The following is a 27,732-nucleotide window of genomic DNA, read 5'->3' on the forward strand; positions in this document are numbered from 1 at the left end:
TAAATGGACTGTAAAAATAATTTTAATAAGTTCTGATATTGTCAACAAAAGGATACTACAAATTTTGGTATATAACTATATCTAGTTATAGTTAAATATAACTGGAAACAAATCCATAATATATTGCAAAGTAAAAGAAGTTCAGAACGGGTATGCATAACTTTTGAAATAATTTTTAAAACTAATAAAGCAATTTCCATTTAGGGGGAAAAAAATCTTAAGATTACTTCTCTTAGTAATGTAAAATTCTCCCATGTCTTACCATTAAAAATTTCTTCCAATTATGGGGTATTTCATATTTGTGAGAAAGGAGAATTAAAAAAAAAAAATCACTGACTTCTGTTTTTTTTTTTCAGTGTGTTCTGGAACACACTTACACTTTAAAGTGTTTATTTACCTGAGTGTTAAGCATTATTAGTAAAGTTGTGATTTTATCAGTCTGAATTTGTAAAGTGGATTTTATTTCACATTTTATTATGTAGGTATTTTTAAGTGAATTCAAATAACTAATTTTCATGACATTATTATTGAATGTACATGTTCGTAAAGTCTGGATAAGAGATAAACCACCACCCCATCAACAAATGATAGGACCATCACTCTGCCAGGTCCCTCTGTGTCATGTGGGGAAACACATCTCCGGTAAGAGCAGAATCAGGGAGCTAGATCACTGTCCAGCTAATTTACAGGCTCCCTCTCAGCATGAATCAATTCAAACAGTCTGATGGGGTCATCATGAATATTTTCCTCTATTTCCTGGCTTTCCGGTGGGAGACTGTCTACCAGAGTTGTCTTAGAAATGCTGGCATCCGTTGCATGTAATTGCTCATCTTTATCCTTGTCCAACAAATGAGTATTCGGTTTCCTGGGCTTTCTGCACTTCCCCTTATAGTTGTGATCTAGTGAGGCATAGCACATCTGTGTGTCCGAGACTGCCTAAAAAGAAAGACATGTTAATTTTTCACTGTTGGCCTGTTCTTTAATTTTGATGACTTCATAGTGTGGCCTATGGAAAAGAAGTAACTTATCTTCTGGGCTTTAACTACCTGGTTTTGTCAAATTTGTCAATTTAGGATGACAGAAGGAAAACAATAGTCAACTCAAGACTTAGGAGTTGAAAATAAATCCTAAGAGGAAACTACTCTTGCTTTTTATTTTCTAAAAATGTACATGATTATTTTAGATGGACGTTCACCTGCTCCATTCCTACTGCCATCCCTGCTAGTTTTTGCCTTATGCTGCTCTTACCAAGTAACAATACCCCAATTTGCTAAACTGGGAAAAAGGATGATAGGAAGGAACTTTAAAAATTTAACAAATCCTGGGGTCTACTTTACATATATTCAATAATTGTTCATTTAATGGCACCCACAAAAATCCCCAATTTTTCTAAAAGATTCAGAATTACAAAGATAGGAGTATCCATTTATGTAATTGGCCTCTGGCAAAGAATTAAATTTCCCATCTTTCCCATTATTTCCTTCTTTCCTATCTGTCCCCAGATCTCCTTAGAGCTCATTTTGGGTTGTCCTTGCATATCCATTCACACCCAAGAGGGTCTGGTCATCCTCTGTGGCCTAGAGCAGGGTCAGTAGTAGACTGAGAGAGGCAGGACCCTAGAGAGACTAGGGGAGGCAATAGGCAGGGAAGCAGGACCTTGAACTTAGTGCTGGAAAGCCTAGGATTGAATTGCAGCTCTACCTATACTGACCAGGAGAAATTGGGCAATTTTTAAAAACTGTTCTGAACTTCTGTTTCCTTGCCTATAAAAGGAAAATATTAACACTACATCACAGTGTTGTTAGGGTTTTTAAATCGAAGTAATTTTTATGAAAGCTATAACCACTATCCGAAAGAAAGGTGGTATTATAGTTCTTATTATTTGTAGCCTAAAATTTTAGCACAGATATTGAATAAAACTAAACTTTCTGTATTAAGTATTTACCTTTAAAGCTAAGCCAAAATTATGTCAATTTAGGGATAGTGAATGAGAAAATAAGATTTGGATTAACAAAACATGCAGTGCATTGGTAAACAGCTCCCTATTGGCACTCATTTCTGTGCTAAGAGTGGAATGTCTTATATTCTGTACCAGGCAGTAAAGATGGGTACTTTGTCTAATAACTTTGTCTGGCTTTTATTCCTAAAATAATCAGCCTTAGATCTGCCAGTTACAGGAGCCAATAAGTTCCCTTTTATGCTAAAGTGGTTTGATTTGGGTTTCTGCACTTGTACCTGAAAGCATTCCAAATAATACATCTGCTCAACAGTTGGTCAATTTCATAATGTGCTGCAAAGTTCAAAGTACATGAATCCTGAGAAAAGGTCACAAATAGTCCATTTAATAGGCATTTGTGACTTTCAGGGTGCTGTTTTATCAAGTAGAAGGGTGAAAGATGTATTTCCAGAGGTAAAAGAATGTGTATCTGTGGAAAGAAATGGAAGCAATAGAGGAAGATGAGCTACAGTTTAGAAGTTAGAGGGAAAAATAGGTTGAAATAAGGTTTTGCTGTTTTGTTTTTGTTTTAAATATTGGGACAATTTGTGCATACAAAGAGAGAGAGAGAGAGAGAGAGAGAGAGAATAACTCTATCCTAATGGGAAGTTTCCATGATGTGACCCATCTTAGTGAGGAGAATGTTTTCTGCAGTTAGGACTGAGTTTGGATTCTCCTTCCCCACTTAGTACCTCAGTGCCCTAGGTAAGTTCCTTATCCTTTATAAGCCCCTGTAAGGTCAGAATCATAACCCTACCTATCTCATAAAAATCAAGGGGGATAATGCAAGTAAAGCATCTAATACAAGGCCTGGCACATAACAACTGCCCTGGAAATACAGGATCTACTACTATTTTTTGGGAGCAGAGAAAGGACATAATTGAGGGGACAAGATCTGTGAGGACAAGGAAAAAGAACCATTTTAATTGAAATGGATAATGTTTCAGCAGCATATAAGCTAAGGACTTGGAGTAGCTTTTAAAGAAATTAGTGCTATGTTTGAGGTGGTTGAACTGATTGTAGTAGGAAAAGGAGAAACTACCCATTTCCTCATGGATTTTTAAATGTTTCCACTTAGGTTTTTGCCCTGCCTATCCCAACACATGCTGTGTGTTTATTTCAAAAGCTCTTGCCATATGACGAGAGACAAGGACTTGTATTAAAATTTATATTAATTTGCCTACTTGTAAAATAAGGGTAGGATGTTTTATATACAGCTAATTTACCTCATAAGCAAAGGACCTTCTCACTCTCTGTCTCTCAATCTGACATGAATTCCTGATGTCTAGGTCTTGTAATTGTCATAGGTCTCAAATTTTCTATTTATCTTTGTGATACACAAATATGTTTCAACCTGAAAAAATGGCTTAATTGACTATTTAGGAATACCCGTTCATATCTATTGCCTTTGTAATTATACAAAATTTTAACTCTTTGGAGTAGGCCTTGTCTGTTTATTTGCATTTAAGTGTACCTTTTCAATTCAGGTCCCAGACCTTGACATTTAATTCAGACCACAACAGTTCTAACAGGCTGCATCAGATGTGCGTCAGAATTCTATGCTTTATGCCCTTGAAACATGCATATGCACTGTGATTTGGGCTGAACTTGATCCTTAAACTAGAAAACAAAACTTACCTGGGTAGCTGGTGCAGCTTCTTGTTTATTCAGCGATCTCATTGGATGGGCTTTCATTTGTTCATAGCAATTTTCATCCACTGGTTCTTGGGGGTTGAAAAGATGGTGAGTTACAATGGAAAAATGAAAAATTCTGGGACAAATAAAAATACAATATCCGAACTACATTTAGCTGAAAATGTAACCCCCGGTGAATCGCTTTACCAGTCTCTTTGGTGAGGAAGCAAGGAGGGAAGGCAGCGCAAACTATAATCTGCAGTTCAGATGGTGGAGAAGCTTTTTGCCCCACAGTGTTAATGATGAGACAAAAAAGAAGGTCATTTGGGATAAAAACTAGATCATATGAATTTTTTTCATACCATTGCAGGACTACTCTACTTAAATTACAAGTTAGATGCTATAGAGGTACCATGAGTTAAGGGATTACCATTGCTCTCTGCTATTTTGATAAGATTGCTGAAGGTGTGTGGTAGCATGAGTCATGTGCACACATGCATCGGTGATTACAATTTGATTATTTGTTCTGCAAGTCATAAGTTTTACCCAGAGGCGTTTTAAACTCTACACTGCTTTTGAAAAAGTGGGTTTAGATTATGATGTTGTCCCGTAAATCAGCGACAGGATAAGCTGCTCTAAGAGCCTGGATCTGTACAATGCTGGTCTTCAGTATATGGGGCAGTTGTGTAGAGTCCAACTGTCAGCAGATGTGCTCATTTCTTCCTGCAGGGGTATGCTTAGGGAGTCTTCTGATACTTCTCTTCCCCCAGCTATTACTATTTAAAAGGAGAACAAAGGGAGGTAGAAACGCACCCCAAAAAACCAGTACCTGGCAGAAATTTAGATTATACCACTTTGAACCCATAGAGAAAAAGAAGTGTTTACTGTAATAAAATACCTCATAGCCCTTCAACTCTTTCTGAAAAACAATGGAATAAAAATCTGTATAGAGTGGTGTTTGCCGAAGCACAGTCTATGGAAAAGCGGTATCCGAACCACCTATCAGGTTTCTTAGGTAGCAGACTCCTAGGCCCTACTCTGGACCTACTAAATCAGAACCTGTGGGGGTGACACCTGTGCCTACTTGGGTATGGGCATTATAGGTATGGTGGGCTATATCCCAGAACGCACACGAATGTGAAAGTTCCCAAATATTACAGTTGGGCACCATGATTCTGTAAAGCAAAACAGGAAAGTAAGTTATTTTTAATAGGGTATTTCTGAAAAGAGTTTTCTGATTTCTTAAGAGGGCAGGACTTAGAAGAATGACACTTTACAGTGGGGGGAAAGGAGGGAAAGATGAAATTAAATAAATTCTGCAATCCTATAAAATGAAATTCCCACATTGCCAACAGGAGGATTCCATGAGGTTTTGATATAAATGTAATTAGATAAATATAATACATTACTGGAAATTCCTGGCTATAAGACCTAGAGATCAACAGGAATTAACCCCCAATTTCCTATCCTGACTGTAAAAGATGAGAAACGCCTGCAGGGGAAGGGTGGACTACATGCAAGCGTTATCCCCGAAGCTTCTCTCAGGAGAGTTCTGGAAACCTATCGGGATTGCCTGTTTTGAGGATTTAATGGAGTTCTGTTCTGAGGCTGTTGGGATGTCTCAAATAATAAGGGATGCTGGGATTTGAAGAGTACATGATACAAGAGAACAAAAATAAAGGTGTAACCCACTCAGTGATTTTTTCAGCTCTTCTTTCCCCCTACCTGCCATCAGTTTGGACCTAGTTCTCTACTTAAGAATGAGTTAAAGTGAGGAAAATGAGAGAAAGTGTTCATTGATCTAGAGTGTTATTGTTGTTTTGTTTTTACAGAGTAGACAGGGCACAAAAAATTTCTGTGGGCCACTTCCGTTCTAGAAATAGCTTTATTTCATAGAATTCTGTCTGTCAAAATTCATTTGTAAGAGGGTCTTCCTGTATTCCCATTACTACCAAAGTAAAATGAAAATAATACAGAAAAGCAGGATGTTATTTACACTGAATATTGCAGTATATTTTATAATAAGCAGTATTGGAAATACATACTAAATAAATTTAATCCCTCTTCAATTTACAAGTACCATTGGGACATTTAAATGTTATTGTGATAAAAATAAGCCACTTCACATCGGTGTGGAGAAAGTGGCCATGGTAGCTGCTGGGGGTAGGGAGTGGGAGGAAGAGATGTGATGTGGGGGCATTTTCGGGGGTTGGAGTTGTCCTGGGTGGTGCTGCAGGGACAGTTACCGGACATTGTACGTCTTCCCAGGGCCCCCTGGGTGGACTGTGGGAGAGTGTGGGCTATGATATGGACCATTGACCATGAGGTGCAGCAGTGCTCAAAGATGTATTTACCAAATGCAATGAATGTTTTCATGATGATGGAGAAGGTTGTTGTTATGGGGGAAGGAATGGGGTGAGGAGGGTGGGGGGTATATGGGGACCTCATATTTTTTTAATGTGACATTAAAAAAATAAAGACAAAAAAATAAGCCACTTCAAATTCTTTGTGTAATAAAGTGGGGTATTAATTTATTGATAAATTTAATGAATGAAAAAAATAAAACTTACCTGGGACCACATTATCTAAATTACCATAAATTGGTGTGTCTTCAATATAATACTCATCAATCCTTTGACAAGAAAAAAATAATTTACATTATAAGAATTCACTTCATACGTAGTTCATATATAATTTCTCAGCTAAATTCAATATTGGGTGAACTATTGCATATACTTGGTCAGAATTTACTAACATCAACGAAGTAGATGGTTTATATGTGGGTGTATGGGTATGTGTGTGTAAAATCAAAAGTCATTTTTTGGACCTTCTTTCCGGGAATAATGATAGTAAATACCTCTTCAGTGTTAAGTGCTACTCAAAGTGCCTTTTAGATATTCATCGATTTAATTCTCATAACTCCACCAAGTAGACACTATATCACTCCAATTTTACAAATAAGGAATCTGAGGCACAGAAAGGTTAAGTAACTTGCTTAAGGTCACAAAACTGATTACATGGCAGAACTGGAATTAGAATGGAGGTCATCTGTACCCTTAACTATGGACCATACTGGCTCTTTCTTTATTTGCCCAGAGAATTACTCTGAACAATACCATAAAACAAAGTTTAGCAAGTAGATATTGATTGACTGATGACTAAAAATAAAAGACCAAAGGAATATTGCATATTCAGCTTGACAAATACAGTAAAATTATTGATCACCTTTTATGTTCAGCTGTTGTACTAGGCAATTTACATACATTGTATCAAAGACCCAGGAAAACTCTGTAAAAATGGTATTATCATTCCCATTTTACAGATGAGATTCAGTAGATTAACATACTTTTTCTAGCCTTATATATAGTATCAGCAATAAGTACCAGTTATGAGATGTTAACTCTATACAAGGCTCTTCTGCTTACCCTCAGAACAAAACTATAAACTGTATTACTCATTTAAGGAATTTGCAACTCCTTAATTAAATTGTCCAAAGAAACACAGCCGATAACTGGTAGTGCTAGGATTGTAATGCAGACCTGGTGCTAAGCCCTAAGCTATGTCTACAGAACCAGGAGGTCATGCAAAAACAGCTGTAGGGAGACAGTCTAGGAGACAATGTGGGGATCGCACATTTGGCATCTCCTAATCAAGAGAACTGATGGGACTATGCAGCTACTTATTTTTGCTATTTGATTAAATTTTCTTTCAGATTCATCTGAGAAGTCCTATTAGATTTCAAGAGACATGTTACCACTGTCACCAGACAGAGGTGATAGCCTTGCGGACCAGCTTTCACAATGGCAGTCTGGGAACAGAGGAAAATATCAGGCCGTGAGAGTGGCATTTCATAATATAATACCAACTGCTCTAACTTTGAGATTATATGTCACTGAGAACTAAAGGGAATTGTCTCAAAAGATAAAAGGACTTATTTAAAGGTATAAAGCCTATATTTCCTCCCATTCCTTCTGGAAGGGATACAGTATATGTAAATAGTAAGTAAATGTCCTTAAAATAAAAAAATAACAAAAAAGACAAAAAATGGATCAAATAATACCTGTATAAAATGGTCTGAAAATTCCAGACACTGGCATGCATTTTACTTAACTGATAACAAAGGAACTAACTCATTTGTAATTTTATTCTCATCAGGTAATTCAACATTGAGTTACTGAGTAGCCCCTGCTCATGGTTTTCTTTGGTTATGCAGAGAATATAATACCAAAAGGTGAAGAATTTTTAATAAGACAATCCATCCATTTTCCTAGCCCATATAGATAGCAGATACAACCTGCAAAGGATAAATCATGTCAAAAAAAATGAACATCATTTCATTCCCCATGAATGAAAATAAGATGTGATTTATAACGCTTTGCCCAATGTCTGCAGGCAGGTCTCAAATGATTAATCACCTCAAATAAACTATTATTCAGGAGCAGTGGCCTAACCAACAAATTTAAAAATATATATTTTCTTTAAAGTGCCAAATAGCTTGAGTCTATTGCAAATATCTAATACACTTCAAGTACAAATGTTTGGCAGTGTGGAAGATTAATTACTTTAAAAAATAAATTAATAAATGAGTCCATTTATGAGACCCTAGTACATGCCTGGGTTTTGGACCAGATCAGACCCTCCAAGGACTGAACATGTCTGAAATGGCCTGCTACCAATAAGTACATTTACTGACACTCCAAAATTTAAAATAATATTAATTTCATCTTTTCCTAGAGCCCTAATTTTCTACCTTCCTTTATATTTTCTCATCTCTATTGTTAAAATTTTTTGTTTATCCTTTTCCTTATTTTATTATAAAGTCCTTTTGTTTTAAATACATTGAGTACTTTATGATCTAAGTAGATTTAAATAAATTAAATTTTAATTTTTTAAAAAGCTACCTAGATGACTTTGGACTTTATTTCATTTTCTTACTTATAAAACAAAGATATTGAAATATTTGATTCCTATTGGCCTCTTGGCCTCTTCAACTAACAATTCTATGAGGGCAATGTAGAGTGCCAGTGCCAATATCCGAATAAAAATAAAATGGGGAGAGACATTTCTACACAAATAAAAAATCTGGAAAATTGGCACATTGAAGAAAGAGCAAGTTTATCAGTCAACCAGAAGTTGGTTTTGGCGAATGGTAACTCAATTTGCTTAATAGACATTTCTTGGGATAGGGAGACATGTAAGTTTGGTATCCATTAGCATATAAATATTATTTAAAGCCATGACAGTTGATGAAATTCCTTACTGAAGGAGTGTAGATAGAGAAGAGCAGTCCATGAGATAAGCCCTGGGCACTCTGATGTTAGTATTCAGGCAACAGCAAAGGAGAAGGAGATGCTGGTAAAAGAGGAGGAAAACTACAGAGGGAGGTGGCCCGGAAGCCCAGAGAAGAAAGTCTTTCTAGAGGTAGACAGTGTCAATATGCCAAATGCTATAAATGGACTGAGTGTGGGGTTCGTTGGTTACCTTGACAAGAGTTGAGCTGGTGGATTAGTGGGAACAGAGATTGAATGGAATGCATTTAGGAAAGAAGAGGAGAAAAGGAAGAGGTGCCACTAAAGAAGTACAGAATACTGAGGGGATCTTCAGATTTTCTATAAATGGGTGTGGAGCAATAGAAAGTTAGCCGTAGGAAATCTAGACTCAAAGGAGCCCTTTTTTTTTTAGTTTAAGGTATGATAAAATACCATTGGGTTATATGTTGATGAGAATAATACAAAGGAGAGAGAAAAAGTAATGATGCAGAAAAGGAAAGGGAAATTTGTCGGAGTGATTTGTTCCTGAGTATACACTTTCTAAATACCTGCTTTTTTTGGCAGGGACAGTGATAAGGGTGTAAGTGTCTTGAACTTGCTGTGGGAAGACACGAAAGATAGAGCCCTTTTCAGGAGAAAAGAGTAAACTTCAATAATATTTTGTGCAACTGGAGATAAGAAAAAAATCCAGTAGGGCTCTTCATGAAGCAGATGAACTCTCACAGCAATGATACCTAACACTAAATTTTCATTCTCTTGGTCGGTATTTAAATTCCTCTCTACTATGCCAATTCTTCATAAAGTCTGTGAAACACAATGTGCTTATATTACTGGTGTTTTAGAGCACTTAAGAAGAAGGTCTTTTGCAAAATTTTGGAAGATAGAAAGCAGACTGGAAAGAACTGCCAGCGTGGAGAATTCTATAAGAATGGAGAAAGAATCCTAAAGCAGTGATGTGGAGCTAGAGGTGAAAAGAAGCAACCACTAATACAATTTTTAGAATGCCTAATAAGCACTTCTCAGGGATTATCAGAAATACCTAAGAAAGGGACTGAGTTTATTGCAGTCACAAAGGCTGGGACTTGAATTTATGATTACTTGCACATTAAAACAAACAAGGCTGGAAAATTTAAAGACACTTTGATTACATAAGTGCAGCAGTGGTCATGATGAGGGCCTTATCTGCAAACATCTTTGGAAGTCTGAGATCCCAGGGAAGTTTACCCAGGGCTTCTATTGTCATAAGGATGCTCAAATCTGTGAAAAATAGGTGAAGAGGACAGTTGTGATTAGGGTTCTGCTCCGGGGCACGGATAAGTATATATAGTAAGGAGAGGAAGTAAAGAGGGATCCTGCTGTGTAGAAAGTTCCATAATTTTAAGAAATTGCATTGAGGTAGGAAAACAGCTGGGGTGAGATATATTTTGTGATAAAAGCAACTTCCAGTGTCATGCAAGAGCAGACCATGCAAATGCTGCTGGGAATTATTCTAAGTTTTTTGAAATAGAATATAAAAATTGAGCAAAACTGATAAGCTTAGATAATTATCTTCCTTCTATCCAGCCCAAAACCATCTCAGAACTAAGGTGGCATCAAAAATTCTAGCCCCACTTATGAAGGATGACCCTTATTTACACTTGCTCTGTTTTAATGGATGCAGGAAGTTTTATGCTTACGTGTTTTGGTCTTTCCTGGAAACTTCATGCCCCCTACAAAGGTGATTTTTCTCTCAAACCACATTATAAAGGAGGAGGCAAGCTGTGAAGTACATACAGAAACTCGAGAATTAACATGCCAACCACTTCTTATATATAAACTTGGTATTTTATATTCAAATTTTGCCTAAATAGAGATCTGTTACTATTAATATATTTTAATAAATCTTTTTGGGAAGGGACCATACCTTTCCATCTTTGTACCTCTATTGTCTAGCACAGAGTCTATTTATTGAATGAATATTTGTTCAGTGAGTGCAGGTTATGAAAGAACAAGCCTGCCCTGCTTTGAGACCAGTATTTTGCCCATTTTTCCTTCCAAATCCTTCCATCCTAATCCAAAAAAGACCAACCCAGTGTTTAGCAAAATGACCAAACTACAAACTTTCTATCACATTGCATCCTACTTGCTCCTTAAGGATTTTCTTCATCTTGGGGTTAGTTGTAACCAGATCAGCAAGCCACTCCTGATGTGAGCTAATGACTTGAAAATTATCTCATTACAGAATCCAATGATAAGAATATTCATAAAAATAAAGATTTGCATGTGTGCGTGTATGTATGCACGAGGAGGAAGGGGAATATTTGTCGGAAGCTTAGTTCCTGAATCTGCCAGAGACATTTCCAGATTGGAAAGAATTAATAGAACAGGAAATGTAGAGGCCACCAAATGGCTTATAATCTTATCCTACCCAGTCAAAAAGCTTTGTATTTTTAAAAGTCCTTCTCATCCACCATTTCAAAAAAAGTCTTCATGTGCCCTCTGGGAAACTCTCTTATTTTTTATTTACATGTTTTGGGTATTTTTTTATCTGAAAATAAAATCTTCAGTATAATGACACATTTGGGTCAGAATTTACTGTTACAGAAAATGAAACTTCTTTACTGTGATTTATGCCATAAACATTCCTTAAAAATTTAAAACAGCATCATGAAGTATGCATTTTTCTGCAACCAGCTCAATAGGTATTAAATAGAATGTTATATCACTCATAGTATATTCTTTAGAGTATTGATTTATCACATTTCCCTGTAGACTGACATTACCCTGACAAACAACACCCCATTAAACATCCTTGTATATGTTTGTGTATATACACATCTTAGATTTTAATAGGCATTCTTGGATTTCTTTCTACCCTGGATTCTAAAGTGCCTCACAAACTGTATAATTTGCCTGCACTCTTACAATTTGATCTGAGTCATGATCTAGGATATACCCTCCTGAAATTGATGAGAATTCTGCAGATGCCAAGCTAGAGTCTCATTTTGCCCTTCACTCAGGTCTCTTATTGACTTAGTATGAATAAGTAACTAGAGTAGATAATATCTGTTATAGCATCTAATCTTAAGATGAGAGTAAAAGTAATTAAAACTCTCTTTTCATTTTATTTTAATCCAAGCGCAGTCTCTGAGATAAACATAAAAGTAATATAGTATTTCTTACTTTCTCTTATTACTTGCAAATCATGATACATGATTCATTTTCAACATACCTGGGAATGAAGTCATCAGAGTACTTGTATATTTCACCTGAAAGATATTTTTAAAAAGCAAATTAAAAAGAAATTTTGACATAAATTTCTTAAATTTTTTTCCACCAAGTGTTTGAGGGTAGCATAGTTTCAGTGCCAGTTAACATCTTTGATCCTCTCTGACCCCTCCTGGTTGAATTAGGGACACAGACCTTCTTCAACCTGGGCCAAGCAGAGCCTCTCTTGGTAATTTGGGATGGAAACACAGTGCAGCTTGGAAATGATGTAAGGCATGGATGTGTGGCCATTTTTTTTAATGGGAAACACTAAGCAGAGAAAGGTGGAGCCTTCATTCCTGCCTTCCCTGTGGTTCCAGTCCCTTGTGGAAAGTGGTCAAACTTCTGCTTTTGGGTCCCATGAAATACCTCTGCAGCCTTTCAATAAATCCCTCTACTTGCTTATGTTGGTTTGAATAGGTTTTTCTTCCTTAAAACAAAAGATTCCTAAGGGATAGTTATCCCGCCACACACCCCCCTTTTTTGTTGAAATGTCTGTTAACATTTCTTGAAATGTGAGCAACAATATAAAAATGATGTTGAGTAAATTCCTAAATTTCTCTAGTCATGATTCCATTTTGTCCACATGGTGACCACATGGTATGAACAGTGGTAAGAAGAGATAAGGATGCTTGCAAGAAGAGACTTGGAAAAAGTTGGGAGCATGTTATCTAATTCAAATCAAATCAATGGAATGCTTCTAAAAGAAGCTGTACTATTTGATCTTCAGGAACAAGACCATGGTTGTGATGTAGGACACCAAAACCATGAAAAAATTATGTGCCAAATCATAGTCAGTAACTGATGAACATTGAAGGTGGTTATTTGAAGGCAGAAAAAAGTAAATATTTTACTTTAAGTTAAATATATATTTTAAAAATGATTTTGGAAAATAAAGTTTTAAGAAATATTTTAGTGAGATTATAGTTTCATATACATTATTGAAGGAAATTAAGGGCTATTTAGGGTACAATCTTAATAAAGATCGATATTATTAAATCTTTATTATCTGTTCATGAATAAATTATCTGATGTTGGATGGAAAAGTATAGTATGATATTTATTATATTTTTATTGCTTAATGTTTAACCTTGCATTAAATAATAACTGAAACTTTGCAATAGCTGTTCATATAGAAATGAAGACCAGTAATGTCTCCATCTATGATAATAACTGAGTGACACTACTAACCATGTGGTGTTCTTTCAGCTTTGCATATGAAAAATAATCTGTTGTGTTATGATGTTGTTAACAAAAGAATTTTAAAATAATTGAATAAGTCACCAATTACAAAGATTATTTTAGCTATATTTGTGTGCAACAAAGTTGAATTATTCTCCAAAGAGGGCATTAACTGCCAGAAAAACATTATTGGAGCACATTATAAAAATTGTCATATTGAAATTCTGGGGAAGATAGAGTAGAGAGATCCAAAATGCAGTCCTTCCACCAAAACAACTATTAAGGAGACTGTCTGAAACAACTATTTTGAAACTCTAGAGTCCAGAAGAAATCTGTTATAGCTCCAGGGAAGACCAGGAGGAAGAGGCTGATAAATTATGATAAAGAACTGTAAAGTGCTCTCCCTGTGCAGTGCCTCCAATGCCTATCCCACACTATTGCAGCAGTCCACCATGGTGTTCAATTGCTGGCTAGCTGGTGGTTAACAGCCAGCTCTGGCTAACAGTTAGGAGGAACAAACATGGTCATTACATACTGATAAAGTGAACAATTCGACAGGAAGATGTAGCAATTGTAAATATATATGAACATAACAGCAAAGCCCCAAAATATATGAAGCAAATAGTGAGATTTGAGGCAAGAAATTGACAGTTCTACATTAATAGCAGGAGACTTTAATATTCCACTTTCAATAATGACTAGAACATCTAGTCAAGAGGAATAAGGAATTACAGGACTTGAATGATACACTAAACAAATGAGACCTAAAAGACATAGTAGAACACAGCACCCACTGAAAACAGAATGCATATTTTTCTCAAGTACACATGGATCAGTCTCCAGGATAGACCATATGTTGGGTCACAAAACAAGTCTTATTAAATTCAAAAATATTGAATTTATACAATGCATAATCTCTGGCCACAACGGAATGAAGCTATAAATCAATAACAGAGGAAGAAAGGGAAAATGCCCAAATATGTGGAAATGAAACAACACGCTCTTAAACAACCAATGGGTTAAAAAGGAAAGCAGAAATGAAATTAGGAACTGTCTGGAGGAGGATGAAAATTAAAATACAATAAACCAAAACTTATGGGATGCAGCAAAGGCAGTGCTGAGAGGGAAATTTATAGCTCTAAATGCCTAATTTAAAAAAGAAGAAAGATCAGAGACCTAACCTTAAAATTGGAAGAATTGGGAAATAAAAGAGCAAATTAAATAATTAGAAGAAGCAGAAGGTAGGACACAACAAAGATAAGAGTGGCGATAAATGAAATTTTAAAAATAAAAATAAAACCAGTAGAGTGAATCACCAAAACAAAAAATTGGTTCTTAAGAACATCAACAAAACTGTCAAGTCTTTAGCTAGATTGAAAAAGAAAAAAAGAGAGAGGGTACAATTACAAAAATCAGAAATGAAAAGAGGGGGGCATGTCTACAGACCCTGCTGAAATAAAAAGGACTATAAGAGAATACTATGACCAACTGTTTGCCAATAAATAAGATAACTTGGATGAAATGAACAAATTATTACACAAACTAGCCAATTTGATTCAAGAAGGAACAGATGAACTCAATGAACCAATTAGTAGTAAAGTGATTGAATCAGTAATCAAAAACCTCCCCAAAAAGAAAAGCCCCAGACCAGACGGCCTTGCAGAAGAATTCTTTCAAATATTCCAAAAAGATTTAACTCAAATTCTGCTCAAACTCTTACAAAAAATTGAAGAGGAGAAACACTCCTTAACTCATTCTATGAAGCCCAACCCACCCTTATACCAAAGATGGACAAAAAAACTACAGACCAATATCTCTTATGAATATAGATGCAAAATTCCTCAATAAAATATTTGCAAATTAAATCCAACAGAATATTAAAAGAAGTATACACCATGATCAAGTGGGTTTCATCACACATATACAAGGGTGGTTCAACGTAAGAAAATCAATTGATGTAATATATCACATTAAAAAATGAAGGAAAAAATACATAATCATCTCAATCTATGAGGAAAAGACATTTTACAAAATTCAGCACCCTTTCTTGATAAAGAAAACACTTAGAACACTAGGAATAGAAGGAAACCTCCTCAGCATGATAATGGGCATGTATGAAAGCCCACAGCTAACATCCTACTTAATGGTGAAACAGAAAACTTTCCCTTTAAGATCAGAAACAAGACAAGGATGCCCACTGTCTCCCGTTATTCCACATTGTACTAGAACTTCTTGCCAGAGCAACTAAGCAATAAAAGAAATAAAAGGCATCCAAATTGGAAAGGAAGTAGTAAAACTTTCTCTATTTTCAGATGATATGATCCTATGTACAGAAAATTCTGAAAAAATCCACAGCAGAACTCCTAGAGCTAATAAATGAATTCAGCAAAGTAGCAAGATATAAGATCAACATCCAAACATCAGTAGACTATCAATACACAAATCATAAACAATAGGAAGAAAACTCAAGAAGAAAGTGTCATCCACATTAGTAACTAAAGAATCATATAGATAGGAATAATATCAAACCAAGGATGTAAAGAACTTATATAGAGAAAATGATAAAAGATTGCCAAAAGAAATTTAAGAAGACCTTAATAAATGGAAGGATAGTCCATGTTCATGGACTGGAAGATTGAATATCATTAAGATATCAATGCTACTCAAAGCAATTTATAGATTGCAATTCCAATAAAAATCCTAACAACCTTATTTGCAGAAATGGAAGAGTCAATCATCAGATTAATATGGAAGTGTAAGGGGCTCTAAATATCTAAAGCCATCTTTAAAAAAAGAAGAACAAAATTGAAGGACTCACATTTCCTGATCTTAAAATACTACAGGTTCACAGTAATCAAAACAGCATGGTACTGGCACAAGAAAAGACATATAGGTAATGGAATAGAGTTGTGAGTTCAGAAATCAACCCTCACATTTATGACCAATTGATTTTTGACAAAGTGGCAAAGACCTCTCAAATGCAAATCAAAACCATGATGAGGTACCATTTTGTACCCATTAGAATGACTTCTTTTTAAAGAACAGAAAATAACAATTGCTGGAGAGGATATGGAGAAATAGGACTACTCATTCATTGCTGGTAGCAATGTAAAATGGTGCAGTCACTGTAGAAGACAGTTTGGTGGTTCCTCAGAAAGCTAAATTCAGAACTATCAAATGATTCAGCAATTTCACCACTAGGAATATACCCCCAAAAAATTTAAAGCAAGATCTCAAATAGATATTTTCACACTGATATTCATAGTGGTATTATTCACAATTGCCAAAAGATGGGAGCTACTCAAATGTCCTTCAGCCTATGAATGGATAAATAAAATGTGACATATACATAAAATGGAATACTACTCCACCTTAAAAAAAGAATGAAGTTCTGATACATGGGACAACATAGTTGAACCTTGACAACATCATGTTGAATGAAATAAGCCAGAAACAAAAGGACAATTGTATGACCTCAATGATTTGAAACAATTAGAAAAGCAAACTCATAGAACCAGAATCTAGAACAGGCTACCAGTGTAGGGATAGGTAATGGGAAGTTAAGGTTTACAATGTATAGTCTTCCTATTTGGAATGATGGGAATGTTTTGGTAATGGATTATGGGGATGCAGTTACCAGCATGGAAATATCTGAAAATGATCAAGAGGGGAAATGTTAGATTGCATACATGGTAATTAAAAAATTCGTAGAACTACACTACACAACTAGTGAACCCTAAATTAAACCATGGGCTTTAATTAATAGTACAATTTAAAAAATATTTTATAATCAATTGTAACAAATGTTCCACACCAAGACAAAGGGTTGGTGGTGGGGTTGTATATGGGAATCCTGTACTTTATGCCTGATTATTCTGTAATCCCACAACTTCTCTAATAAAGAATAAAAATTTTTAAAAATTGTCACATTATTGTCTAAAGTAGATATTTCACATGCCAATATGTTTTGAAGAATTCTGTGAAAGCCCAAAAGCAGAAATTTTTTGCAGAGTATATACACAGAAATGCTATGGGGTCAAAAGTGGTGAATGTAAACCATTTGGCATATATCAGAAATACACTTCATGATTTCTTTAAATACTAGTTCTTTAAATGCAGTAATCAAGTGTTCAGAGGTTACAGCTAAGTAGAAAGGTCTGCAAGCTCTGGCTCCTGAAAAGATCACAGTATGTCATGAGGGCATGATATAATTTAAAAGCTGCCTAGTCATTTCAATGATTCTAAGTAAAATAAAAAGTGTGCATGTTGCTATAAAGTGGTTAAGTTTGCAGGACTCTGTGTGCAAAGAGCTGGGTATGTTTTCACAGTACTCTCCTGTGATTCAGATATGAACACTTGCGGTCAGGTTCATGGTTGAGAGGTTGTGATGCAAACTTATTTGCCTTTGTGCTTTCCCCTTTATGGTCCTCGCTCCTCCATGCACAGTGCACGACAACAAGAAACAATGGCACATAGTTTAAACTCATGATAAAGTGTTTCTGATAAAATTTCAAAGTTAATATGTGAAAAACATGCCTTGATTTTGAAATGAATAGGAGATAAGCTGATAGAATCTTGTATTTGTAATCCTACACTTGTTTAACCTTTTTGTGAAACAGAAGAAAGATGGGATAAAGCTTTTTTTTTTTTTTGCATGTTATTTAAAGGGGGGGAAGGTAATATATTCCTATCAGAAAAAGAAATAAATATAATCCACCTAAAACAGATTTGGACAAAGAATCACATAAAAATGAAAGATTTGCTTTTGGGGGAAAAGAGAACTCCATTGCAAAGCTTTTACTGAGCATGGCTACAGAGAACATCAAGGAGAGGCTTATCTTGTCTATTTGATTGAATCTGGAGATACTGTATTTTTGCTGGGATGGAGATTTTCTTTTGTAAGCATTTTAATATACTAACAAAACTTGTTCACGGACTATTCGCCAAGGTAGAGTCATATCTTGCAAATTTCTTAATTACAAAGAGTAACACGACAATGCAAAAATAATAACGCTGTGGAGGCCAGATACAGAGGCACTGCATTTATAGACCAAGCGGTGGAAAAACTGGCTAAATTTAAGGAATCTCTCTTAATCTGGTGGTCCTGCAGAAACAAGGCAAGGGAGGGTCTTCAGGAGGACTGGAAAGAAGTCAGTTTTCAGAGATGATCCCAAATCCACATGAACTCTCTGGTGAGAAGGAAAGGCGGTGTTTTTGCTCATATGGAATGGAAAGGACAGCAGAGTTATTACTAATATGTGGAAGTGGGGCGGCGGAGTTGGCCCAGTGGTTAGGGCATCCGTCTACCACGTGGGAGGTCCGCGGTTCAAACCCTGGGCCTCCTTGACCAGTGTGGAGCTGGCCCATGCGCAGTGCTGATGCGTGCAAGGAGTGCCGTGCCATGTAGGGGTGTACCCCGCATAGGGGAGCCCCACGTGCAAGGAGTGCGCCCCATAAGGAGAGCCACCCAGCGTGAAACAAAGTGTAGCCTGCCCAGGAATGGTGCCGCACACACGGAGAGCTGACACAGCAAGATGACGCAACGAAAAGAGACACAGATTCCCTTGCCACTGACGACAATGCAAGCAGACAAAGAAGACACAGCAAACAGACCCCTGGGGTGGGGAGGGAAGGGGCGAGAAATAAATAAATCTTAAAAAAAAAAAAAAAAAAAGTTGAAGTGGGCTGGTGGGAGAGGTCTGCAATTGGAAGATAGTTGCATAGAGAAAGGGGGGGAGGATGAAAACTAAAGTTATTTTCCCAGCATGATGTATGTTGCTCCAATGCTGACCTTTGGCTTATACACGAACAAAAGACAAGATCCAGGTTTCTGCGTTCCACCTGAGAAGGACATGTTATTGCCCAAATAGAATGATTTGTGACAGACTGATGCTTAGAACTAATGCAATAAAAGCCTAGAAAAGACTCTCAGGAATGGACCTGAATGTGAACACAACAGTTATTACTAAAACTGAGGTTACTGGACAGATACCTGTTAAATAATGGAAGGGGGGAAGTTAGGTGGGAACTGGCCAGGGCCTAGAGGGGATGGGGAAGTGGGAGCAGTGAGGAAGTCAGAGGAACTAATGTTCATTGAAATAACAGTGATTAAGATTAAATGAGGGAAGCGGATGTAGCTCAAGTGATAAGGCCTCCTTCTGCCTACCATATGGGAGGACCCAGGTTTGATCCCTGGGGCCTCCTGGTGAAAAAGAAGAAGAGAAAACATGCCTGCACAGCGAGCTAGTGCCTGCGTGGGGAGCCAACTGCCCACGCGGTGAGTTGAGTGTCCGTGCAGTGAGCTGAGTGCCCATGTGGGTGCCCATGCAGTGAGCCGAGTACCTACATGGTGAGCCAAGTGCCCATGTGGTGAGGCAAGGGCCCACACAGTGAACCAGAGCCTGCTTAAGTGAGTCATGCAGGAAGATGATGACGCAACAAAAGAGAGATGAAGGGGAGAGTCAAGATGAAGCACAGCAGAGACCAGGAACTGAGGTGGCACAATTGACAGGGAAACTCTCTCCATATCAGAGGTTCCCAGGATCGAATCCCGGTGAATACTTGAGGAGAAAGACGATAAGAAGACTAAAAGAAAAATAGATACTGAAGATCATACAGCAGATGGACACAGACAGCAAAAACAGGAAGGTGGGAGAGGGGGAGGGGAAGAAAAGTAAATAAATAAATAACTTTTTCTAAAAAAGATTAAATGAGATAGCATGTAGCCATTGTAGGTTCTTAATATCTATTTGTAGAAAAATTTAAGGAAGCACCAGGGTCAGCAGGTTATGGCAATGCAGGCTCTACCAGACCTAGGGCTGAACTAAAAGTTCCTAGCACCGTGCTAAGATATTTATATAATTCTCACAAGAATGCTTGGTGCCATTTTCCACATTTTGTAAATAAGGAAACAGACTCAGAGATGTTTTGTTACTTGTACAAAGTCTCCCAGTCAAATATTGGGAGCAGGGTTCTAATTCATGTCAGGTTGACTTCAAAAACTCTGCTGTTAATAGCAATTGAAGGAACTGAGATTTACGAAAGACATCAATACATTTATTTAACTTTTTAAATGTTGCTCTTTCCTACCACACTACCTTTGGGCAATAGAACAATTTATGGCTTGTCTGAGGCAGTAAATGTTTGTTCAAAGTGAAAAGACAAAAAGAAATATGTACTGGAAAAAATGAAAAGGTACTGCTTTTTTTGGTTAGGTCACTGTCTTAGCAGTGGCCAATTTTATATTATAAGCAAACAATTTCCCATATGGTGGCATGGATGTTATGCAAACAGAAAAATAAATTTCAATGCAACAACTACTAAAAGTGAGAATCAGAAAACCTATTCACATCGAGTAGTCAAAGATGAGTACATTGCACATCAATATTCATAGCAGTACCATTCACAATGCTCAAAAAATGCAAACAACCCAAGTTTCCATCAACAGATGAGTAGATAAACAAATATGGTGTACATGATGGAATATTACTCAACCATAAAAAAGAGTTAAGGCATTCTACATGTAGCTTGCTTATACATGCCAATACATGCTACAGCACAGATGAACCCTGAAGGCATTGAGTGAAATAAATCAGATGCAAGAGAATATTGTATGATCTCAGTTATATGAAATATCTAGAATAAGCAAATTCACAGATGTTTGGGGTAATGGGGAAGCACATAAGGCTCAAGCAGTTGAGCGCCCACCTCCCACACAAGAGGTCCTGGATTCAGTTCCTGGTGCCTTCTAAAGAGGACAAATAATGAGCTGACATTGAACAAAAACAATGAGCATATAACAAGCAAAGACAATGAGCAAAAAACCCACAAATGAGCAAAAAGAAATAACAAACAGGGACAAGATGTGACTGAAGCAGTTAAGTGCCTGCCTCCCACAATAAGAGGTCCTGAGTTCATTTCTTGTGCTTCCTAAAGAAAACAACAACAACAAAAAGACAACAAGAAAATAACGAGCAGACAACAAGCACAAACAATGAGCAAAAACAATGAGCAAACAGACAACGAAGCCATCTCAAGGGGGAAAAAAGAGTGTTGGTAATGGATGGTAGTAATGGTAGCACAACATTGTGAATGTAACTAAAACCACTAAATTCCACATATGTAAACAGGGAAATTTTGTGTTGTATATACCATGTTGTGTATACCATAAAATTTTTTTAAAAAGACAGGTACAGTCAAATAGTTCTGGGGCAAAGGTCAAAGCATTGGACCAGTCGTGACCTTGAGCATGCTGATAAAAATTCAATAAACATTCATATTCACCCTGATTCAAAGCAATCATGGGCTGAAAAAATTTCTCTTTAGGTTGTAAGTAGATAGATCAAATTTGCTAGATGAGATTTACTTTTGACTATTGGGTTCAAGTTAAGATGTCAACCCACTTTTATCTGTCCAAAAGAGAGTCTTTGGGACATGGAGCTGCCCTGGATGGTGCTTCAGAGGTAATCACCGGACATTATAAATCCTCACAGGGCCCACTGGATGGAATGGAGGAGAGTATGGGCCATGATGTGGACCATTGTCTATGAGGTGCAGAGGTGCCCAAAGATGTACTTACCAAATCCAATGGATGTGTCATGATGATGGGAATGAATGTTGTTGGGGGGGGAGAGGGGGGTGGGGGGGTGGGGTTGAATACATATATATTTTTAATGTAATATTATTACAAAGTCAATAAAAAAAAAAAAAAGAGAATCTTGAGAAAATCGCCTGGGAATTAATAGAAGAGTGAGGTAAAGATTCATATGATTGCTCTTGTCCTGGTTTTCACCTTAAATTATTTCACTTCTATAGGTTTCAATTCATCTATTTTTAATTCAGGTAAAAATGTTATTTGCATTCATAAAATACTTAAATGAAGAATTTAAAGTATATTCATTTAAAGTGTTACTTAAAGAAAGGTAATACTCTTAGCTCATGTTTTATATAAAACAAGGAAACTTTGTATAAAATGTATGATGGTGGGTCATTTATATATCTGACTTATAGTTTATTTTGTCATTTGAAAAAATGCTTGATTTTTAAATTAATTACTGAAAATATTGTTGATGAAAAAGCATTCCCTGACTGGAATTCTGCTTTAGGCATAGAATTGATATAAAAGAGATCTTAAAAAAGTATTGGATGTCTGGCTGAGGACTTTGGTCAACAATGTAAAAGTCATATGTGCAGATGGAAACCAATTTGGATAGAGAATTAGAAAAACTGGGCACCAAACCTTGATTTTAATATTGAATAGATGTGTGAGCTCAGCTATGACACTTTGTTTTCTAGTAGTTCCTATCTTTTTTCAAACCTGCATGACAATAATGCCTTCTTCTTCATATTTTACATTAGCATTATCAACACTTAAGAAGACACCCTGAGAGGATCAAGGACACTCCTTGGAATCTGACCACTGTCTAAATTAGCTTTGTACACATTTTCTTGGATAGATGCATCCAACTTAGTTTTATTAAGTTAGTTTTCATCTGTTAAAAGAAATATCATTTTGATTTTATTTTCTATTCCATTATTGCCACTTAAATATCCTGCCCCTACTAGTTTCTTGGTTCTCTAATACTGGCACCTCCCAGAAAGAGTTGAACTCTCATTGTTACATCCATCCATCAATCCATGTACTCAACATATTTGTAGCAAATGCCTACAGTGTTCAAAGGCTATGCCAGTTCCTGGGCATTATAATATCTGAATCATGGCATATGCAGGTAAAATCCAGATAATTAAAATTGCTGCCCAGCCTGCTGAAAAAGAAAGGACAGCTGTGACTGATCCCCTTAACCTGCCCTCCTAGAGCCTGGGAATGTTTGATAACAGGCCTCGTGGCTCAGTTTTTCCAGTATTTTTTGGAGCCCACCTAGCCTGTGGCATTGTAGAGGCCCTGAATGATCCCGAGAAGTCTGAGTAGGCTTGAGAGGAAACTTAAATAGATAGTCTTCACTTTTATCATCATTCATTAGACAAAATCTTTATGACTGCTGCAGTACAGACTCCAATTTCATAGGATGTTCATTTGGAAATGGTATTTTACCCAAGTTAACCCCTTTCAACTCTATACCCTGAGGTAGAGATAGAGTCAACTAGTTAATGAAGTTAAGTGTGGGAGTTTGTTCTCATTTGTAATGTGATTGCTGTTCTTAAATTAAAAGAACTTTCAGGATAGAAAAAGAAAATGACAAATAGATTTTTTTTCAGTTTATCTATAGAAAATAGAATGTTCTACTGGATGACATTTCATAAAAACATCTTCTTCCATAGGTTTTCCAGTGACCCTAGAAGTTTCAATGCAAGCATGTGCCATATGGTTATTTGTCACAAGGTCTTACCTTGTTTCTGCTTTTTCACATAGTGAGAAATATTGAAGATCAGTGATATAACCAGAGCCAAACAGAAGAAGACTAGAAGTCCCCAAACAAGAAAAGGGCATTCAGAGTTTTCTGGAAACAAAAACAAATAGATCCATAAAATGGTAGCTTCTAAACCATTTGTTGGGGCCTGGCTACTATCTCAATTAAAACCATTGTATTTCCTCATATGGATAAATCCTCAGCTAAGAAATTAATACTGATAGTCAAATGCTTCCTACAGATTTGAAAATGGGCATTAGTGATAATTTCCTGCATTAAGCATGGGCAGAGGAAGCAAGTTTCCTAGATATTTAGTGTGGATGAAATGAAAGATACTTTTTTTTTTTAAGATTTATTTATTTTATTTATTTCTCTCCCCTGCCCCTCCAACCCCAGTTGTCTGTTCTCTGTGTCTATTTGCTGCATCTTTGTCTGCTTTTGTTGTTGTCAGTGGCACTGGAATCTGTGTTTCTTTTTGTTGCGTCATCTTGTGTTAGTTTTTCCTATGTGCGGCACCATTCCTGGGCAGACTGCACTTTCTTTCGCTCTGGGTGGCTCTCCTTAGGGGGCGCACTCCTTGCACGTGGGGCTCCCCTATGCGGGGGACACCCCTGCATGGCACGGCACTCCTTGCACACATCAGCACTGCGCGTGGGCCAGCTCCACACGGGTCAGGGAGGCCCGGAGTTTGAACCGCAGACCTCCCATGTGGTACATGGACGCCCTAACCACTGGGCCAAGTCCACCGCCGTGAAAGACACTTTTGACAAATAGTGGCTGTTTATAAAATTTTGGTTCAAAATCAAGACCATCCAAACTACCTGAATCATAATTTGCTATTCTTTTTTTTCCTTTCTTTAATCCCCACATTATAATCCTATATACTTTTATATTTATGGAAAATCACTTGTTTCTTTCTACTTCTCCCAGTAGTAGGAAACTGTGTTGGGAATAATCTAGGAAATAGTAACACATTTTTTCAAGGCTACCCTCAGGGAGCTTATCTCATACCATTAGAGTCCCATGAATGGATGATGGAGAGTTGATTATGCATCTCTTCCTTCTCTGTGAAGACCTCTGCTTTCATTCCTGAGCCATGAAGTTAGTTTTATGGGATATTTCCCTTTGTTATTTATGACTGTCTTGACACATATGAGTTACTCTAAGATAATTAGCCTGATTTTATATGTAAATATACACAAATACTCATATATATATACATATATATACACACACACACAAACACACACACAAATACCCATGGGAATGCTGACCCCAGAAAACTAACCTGTGATACTATATATTTATTTGGTCACCCAATATTATTAGGTATCTCTTCTGTGCCAGGAACTATGCCCTGTGCCAGAGAATCAAACATAAAGAAAGCGCTATCCTTTCCTTCAAAGAACTCTCTGTTTAGTGAGGGATATATATTCATGAACACGTAATTAGAAATGCAAAGTGAAAATGGTTTAACAGAAACCATTTTCCTTCATAGTCCAATTCTCTATTTCTATGACTATCCACATTCGAGACCAATTTCGGATCTTTCAAAGAAATCCAAATACCATTAATTTAAACTCAACAAACAGAACAAGCAAACCCTTAACAGGGAGGAAAATTAGTTTTGCTTCCAAAATGTTTCTTTAAACCATCAAATGAGGAATCCCTAAACCAAAATGTCTTTTGTGTGGCTCTGTTTTACTAATTTTATGTATCTCAAAATTTACATTTGAATTATAAGCAGCTTTCTTTGAATACCTATTGACAATTCAGTGGTTATTGAATTGCCCTCAGTATATAAGTTGGCATCATACATCTTTGAATGAACATAGTTAGGCATATGGGTAATTTTAACATATTCTGGAAATAATTGAAGGTCATATTCTCTGCCTACAACCTTTCCACCCTTCTGAGTTTCTATCACCATTAGCTCATGGTAGTTTCTTATAGTAATGCTATGCAGGGCACTAACAAAATTGGAATAATTGCTTTTGTTCTTTGCTAATCTATGAACCTGAAAAAGATGTGGAGAGCTGTGAAAATCATGTCAGTTTATACGCCCTATGTGATTTATCCAATCAATTGATTTTAAAATCCAGCAAACAAAACACTGGGAAGCAAATTCACAGAAATTATAATATTTTTACTCTATAAATGGCACATACAAATTGCTTTTTAAAGTACTATAAGCACAATAATTAAGCAAAAGATGTGAGCAGACAATTCACAAATTACATAATTATAAACAGTTTAAAATCTCATGCAAAAATGTTCAACCTCATTATAATCAAAGTAATGCATATTAAACAATGGGGTGGCATGTTGTGCTTATCAAATTAGTGAAGATTTTAAAAATTAGACAAACCCATTAAGGAGAAACTCTAGATGAAGAGAACAAATTGGCATCACTCATGGAAAAGCAATTTGGCAATAATGAGAATTAAAATGTTCATAACCTCTTATTCAGTAATTCCCGATACTAGCAATCTTTCCAAACAGAATAACCCTTTATATAGAAAAAGCTATTGTGAGAGTTGTTCATTTTTATGTCATTTAAAATATGTTAAAAACTGGATATAGCATAATGTCCAACAATAAACATATGGCTAAGTAAACTATAATTAATCCAATGGATATCATTTTTGACATTCATTTAAAATCATTAGGCAGAAGTTATAATAAAAATAGAAATGGTTATGTCATAAAATAGTGAAAAAAGTTGAATATAATATTTTATGACCATATAATTTCAAACATGAAAAGCAAACCCTGAACAATGTATAGAAATAAAAATTGTAAGAAAATATACCATAATATTTTGTGGGGGATTTTAAGGTGGTGGGAAATATGTCAGGTTTTTTTCTTCTCTTTTATGTTTTTCATGGTCTTCCCACTTTAGATAATATGCACATTTTCTTTTACAACAAAGAAAAGTCTATTAAAGAAATAAAAAAGATATAAAAGTAAAAGAGGAGGACTGAGCCTTCACTATGGTACAGGTACTCTAGCTAATCAATAGGGATCTGGCCCTTACAATCCATTCCACCAGGGAATGAATTCTCACTGGCCTTTGTGAATTTTTTCAGCTCTTTGAATGTTGGCAGTTGGATTGATTGCTGGGAAGATGTTATAAAACCTAAATGCTAATGAATTAGAGTGTAGTAACTACAACCCTGGTTTTAATGACACCAAACTTAAGGGGAATATATGCATGGTTAATAAAGTTTCTTAAAAATAACAAGTTCTTAAAAATGACATGATTATCAATAAATACCTATTAAACAGCCATAATCTGCTTTATAAAAGCACTGCTTCACTTTTTTTCCTCTAGGAAAAAAGAGTTAACATAATCTATATATTCTCTAAGAGAAAATAGTTAACATTAGTATCTTTCAAAATATCTTCTGATTATTTCAAAAATAATCATGTTAACTAATTTATTTTCTAAATCTTACAAGTCTTATTGTTATGAACTTGGAAATTATTAAGTTATTTTTTAGGCAAAGAAATGGAACAAAATAATGTATAATGCCACTTACCTGACATGCTTCTTTTCTCAGAAAAGCCTTTATGTAACCATAAGGCAAAGTTTTGGATTAAAAATGTTCCCACAATTTTTTTAAAGTAATGTTGCTCTGTGAAGTTAGAAGTAGAGTGGCAGAAAACATACAATTTACGTGCCTAAGGTTTTTTTCCTCTTCTGTTTCTTACTATCTTTTGTGTGTAATTTGTTCAGTTACAAACAGGAAATGTGGTGATAGAGGCTTCTATAGTTTTGATCCGAAACCAGTGGGCTCTTAAAAGGTTTTGTAAACGTGAGAAGAACAATCCCACAAGCTCTCATACTCTGGTATTTAAAATATTATCAATGCCTCGATCTAACTTAAAAATAAATAAATCAATGTATGGATTAGACTAGGAGAAACTTCCATTTCTCTGGAGAGAATCAGGGATTTCCTCACAAGTGAGTTCACATGAGAACAAAATAAATTATACTAAACTGATAAGTAAAGAGCAAGCATCTCCCAGGTGT

The 27,732-nt window shown here is 36.1% G+C and overlaps 1 protein-coding gene across 1 annotated transcript; it reads right to left on the bottom strand.

Annotated features, from left to right (window-relative positions):
- TRAT1 (T cell receptor associated transmembrane adaptor 1) lies at positions 1-27,408 on the bottom strand. The gene is made up of 6 exons (XM_012520044.4): positions 27,239-27,408; positions 23,676-23,786; positions 12,113-12,149; positions 6,202-6,263; positions 3,635-3,720; positions 1-936 (listed from the first exon to the last, which is right to left on the bottom strand). Exons 1-6 carry the CDS (start codon positions 27,243-27,245, stop codon positions 679-681), a joined length of 561 nt encoding a protein of 186 aa, XP_012375498.1. The 5' UTR covers positions 27,246-27,408; the 3' UTR covers positions 1-678.
- Between the last annotated feature and the right edge of the window lie 324 nt (positions 27,409-27,732).

Source organism: Dasypus novemcinctus, chromosome 4 (genome assembly GCF_030445035.2).
Source record: "Dasypus novemcinctus isolate mDasNov1 chromosome 4, mDasNov1.1.hap2, whole genome shotgun sequence".
Classification (NCBI taxonomy): Eukaryota; Metazoa; Chordata; class Mammalia; order Cingulata; family Dasypodidae; genus Dasypus; species Dasypus novemcinctus.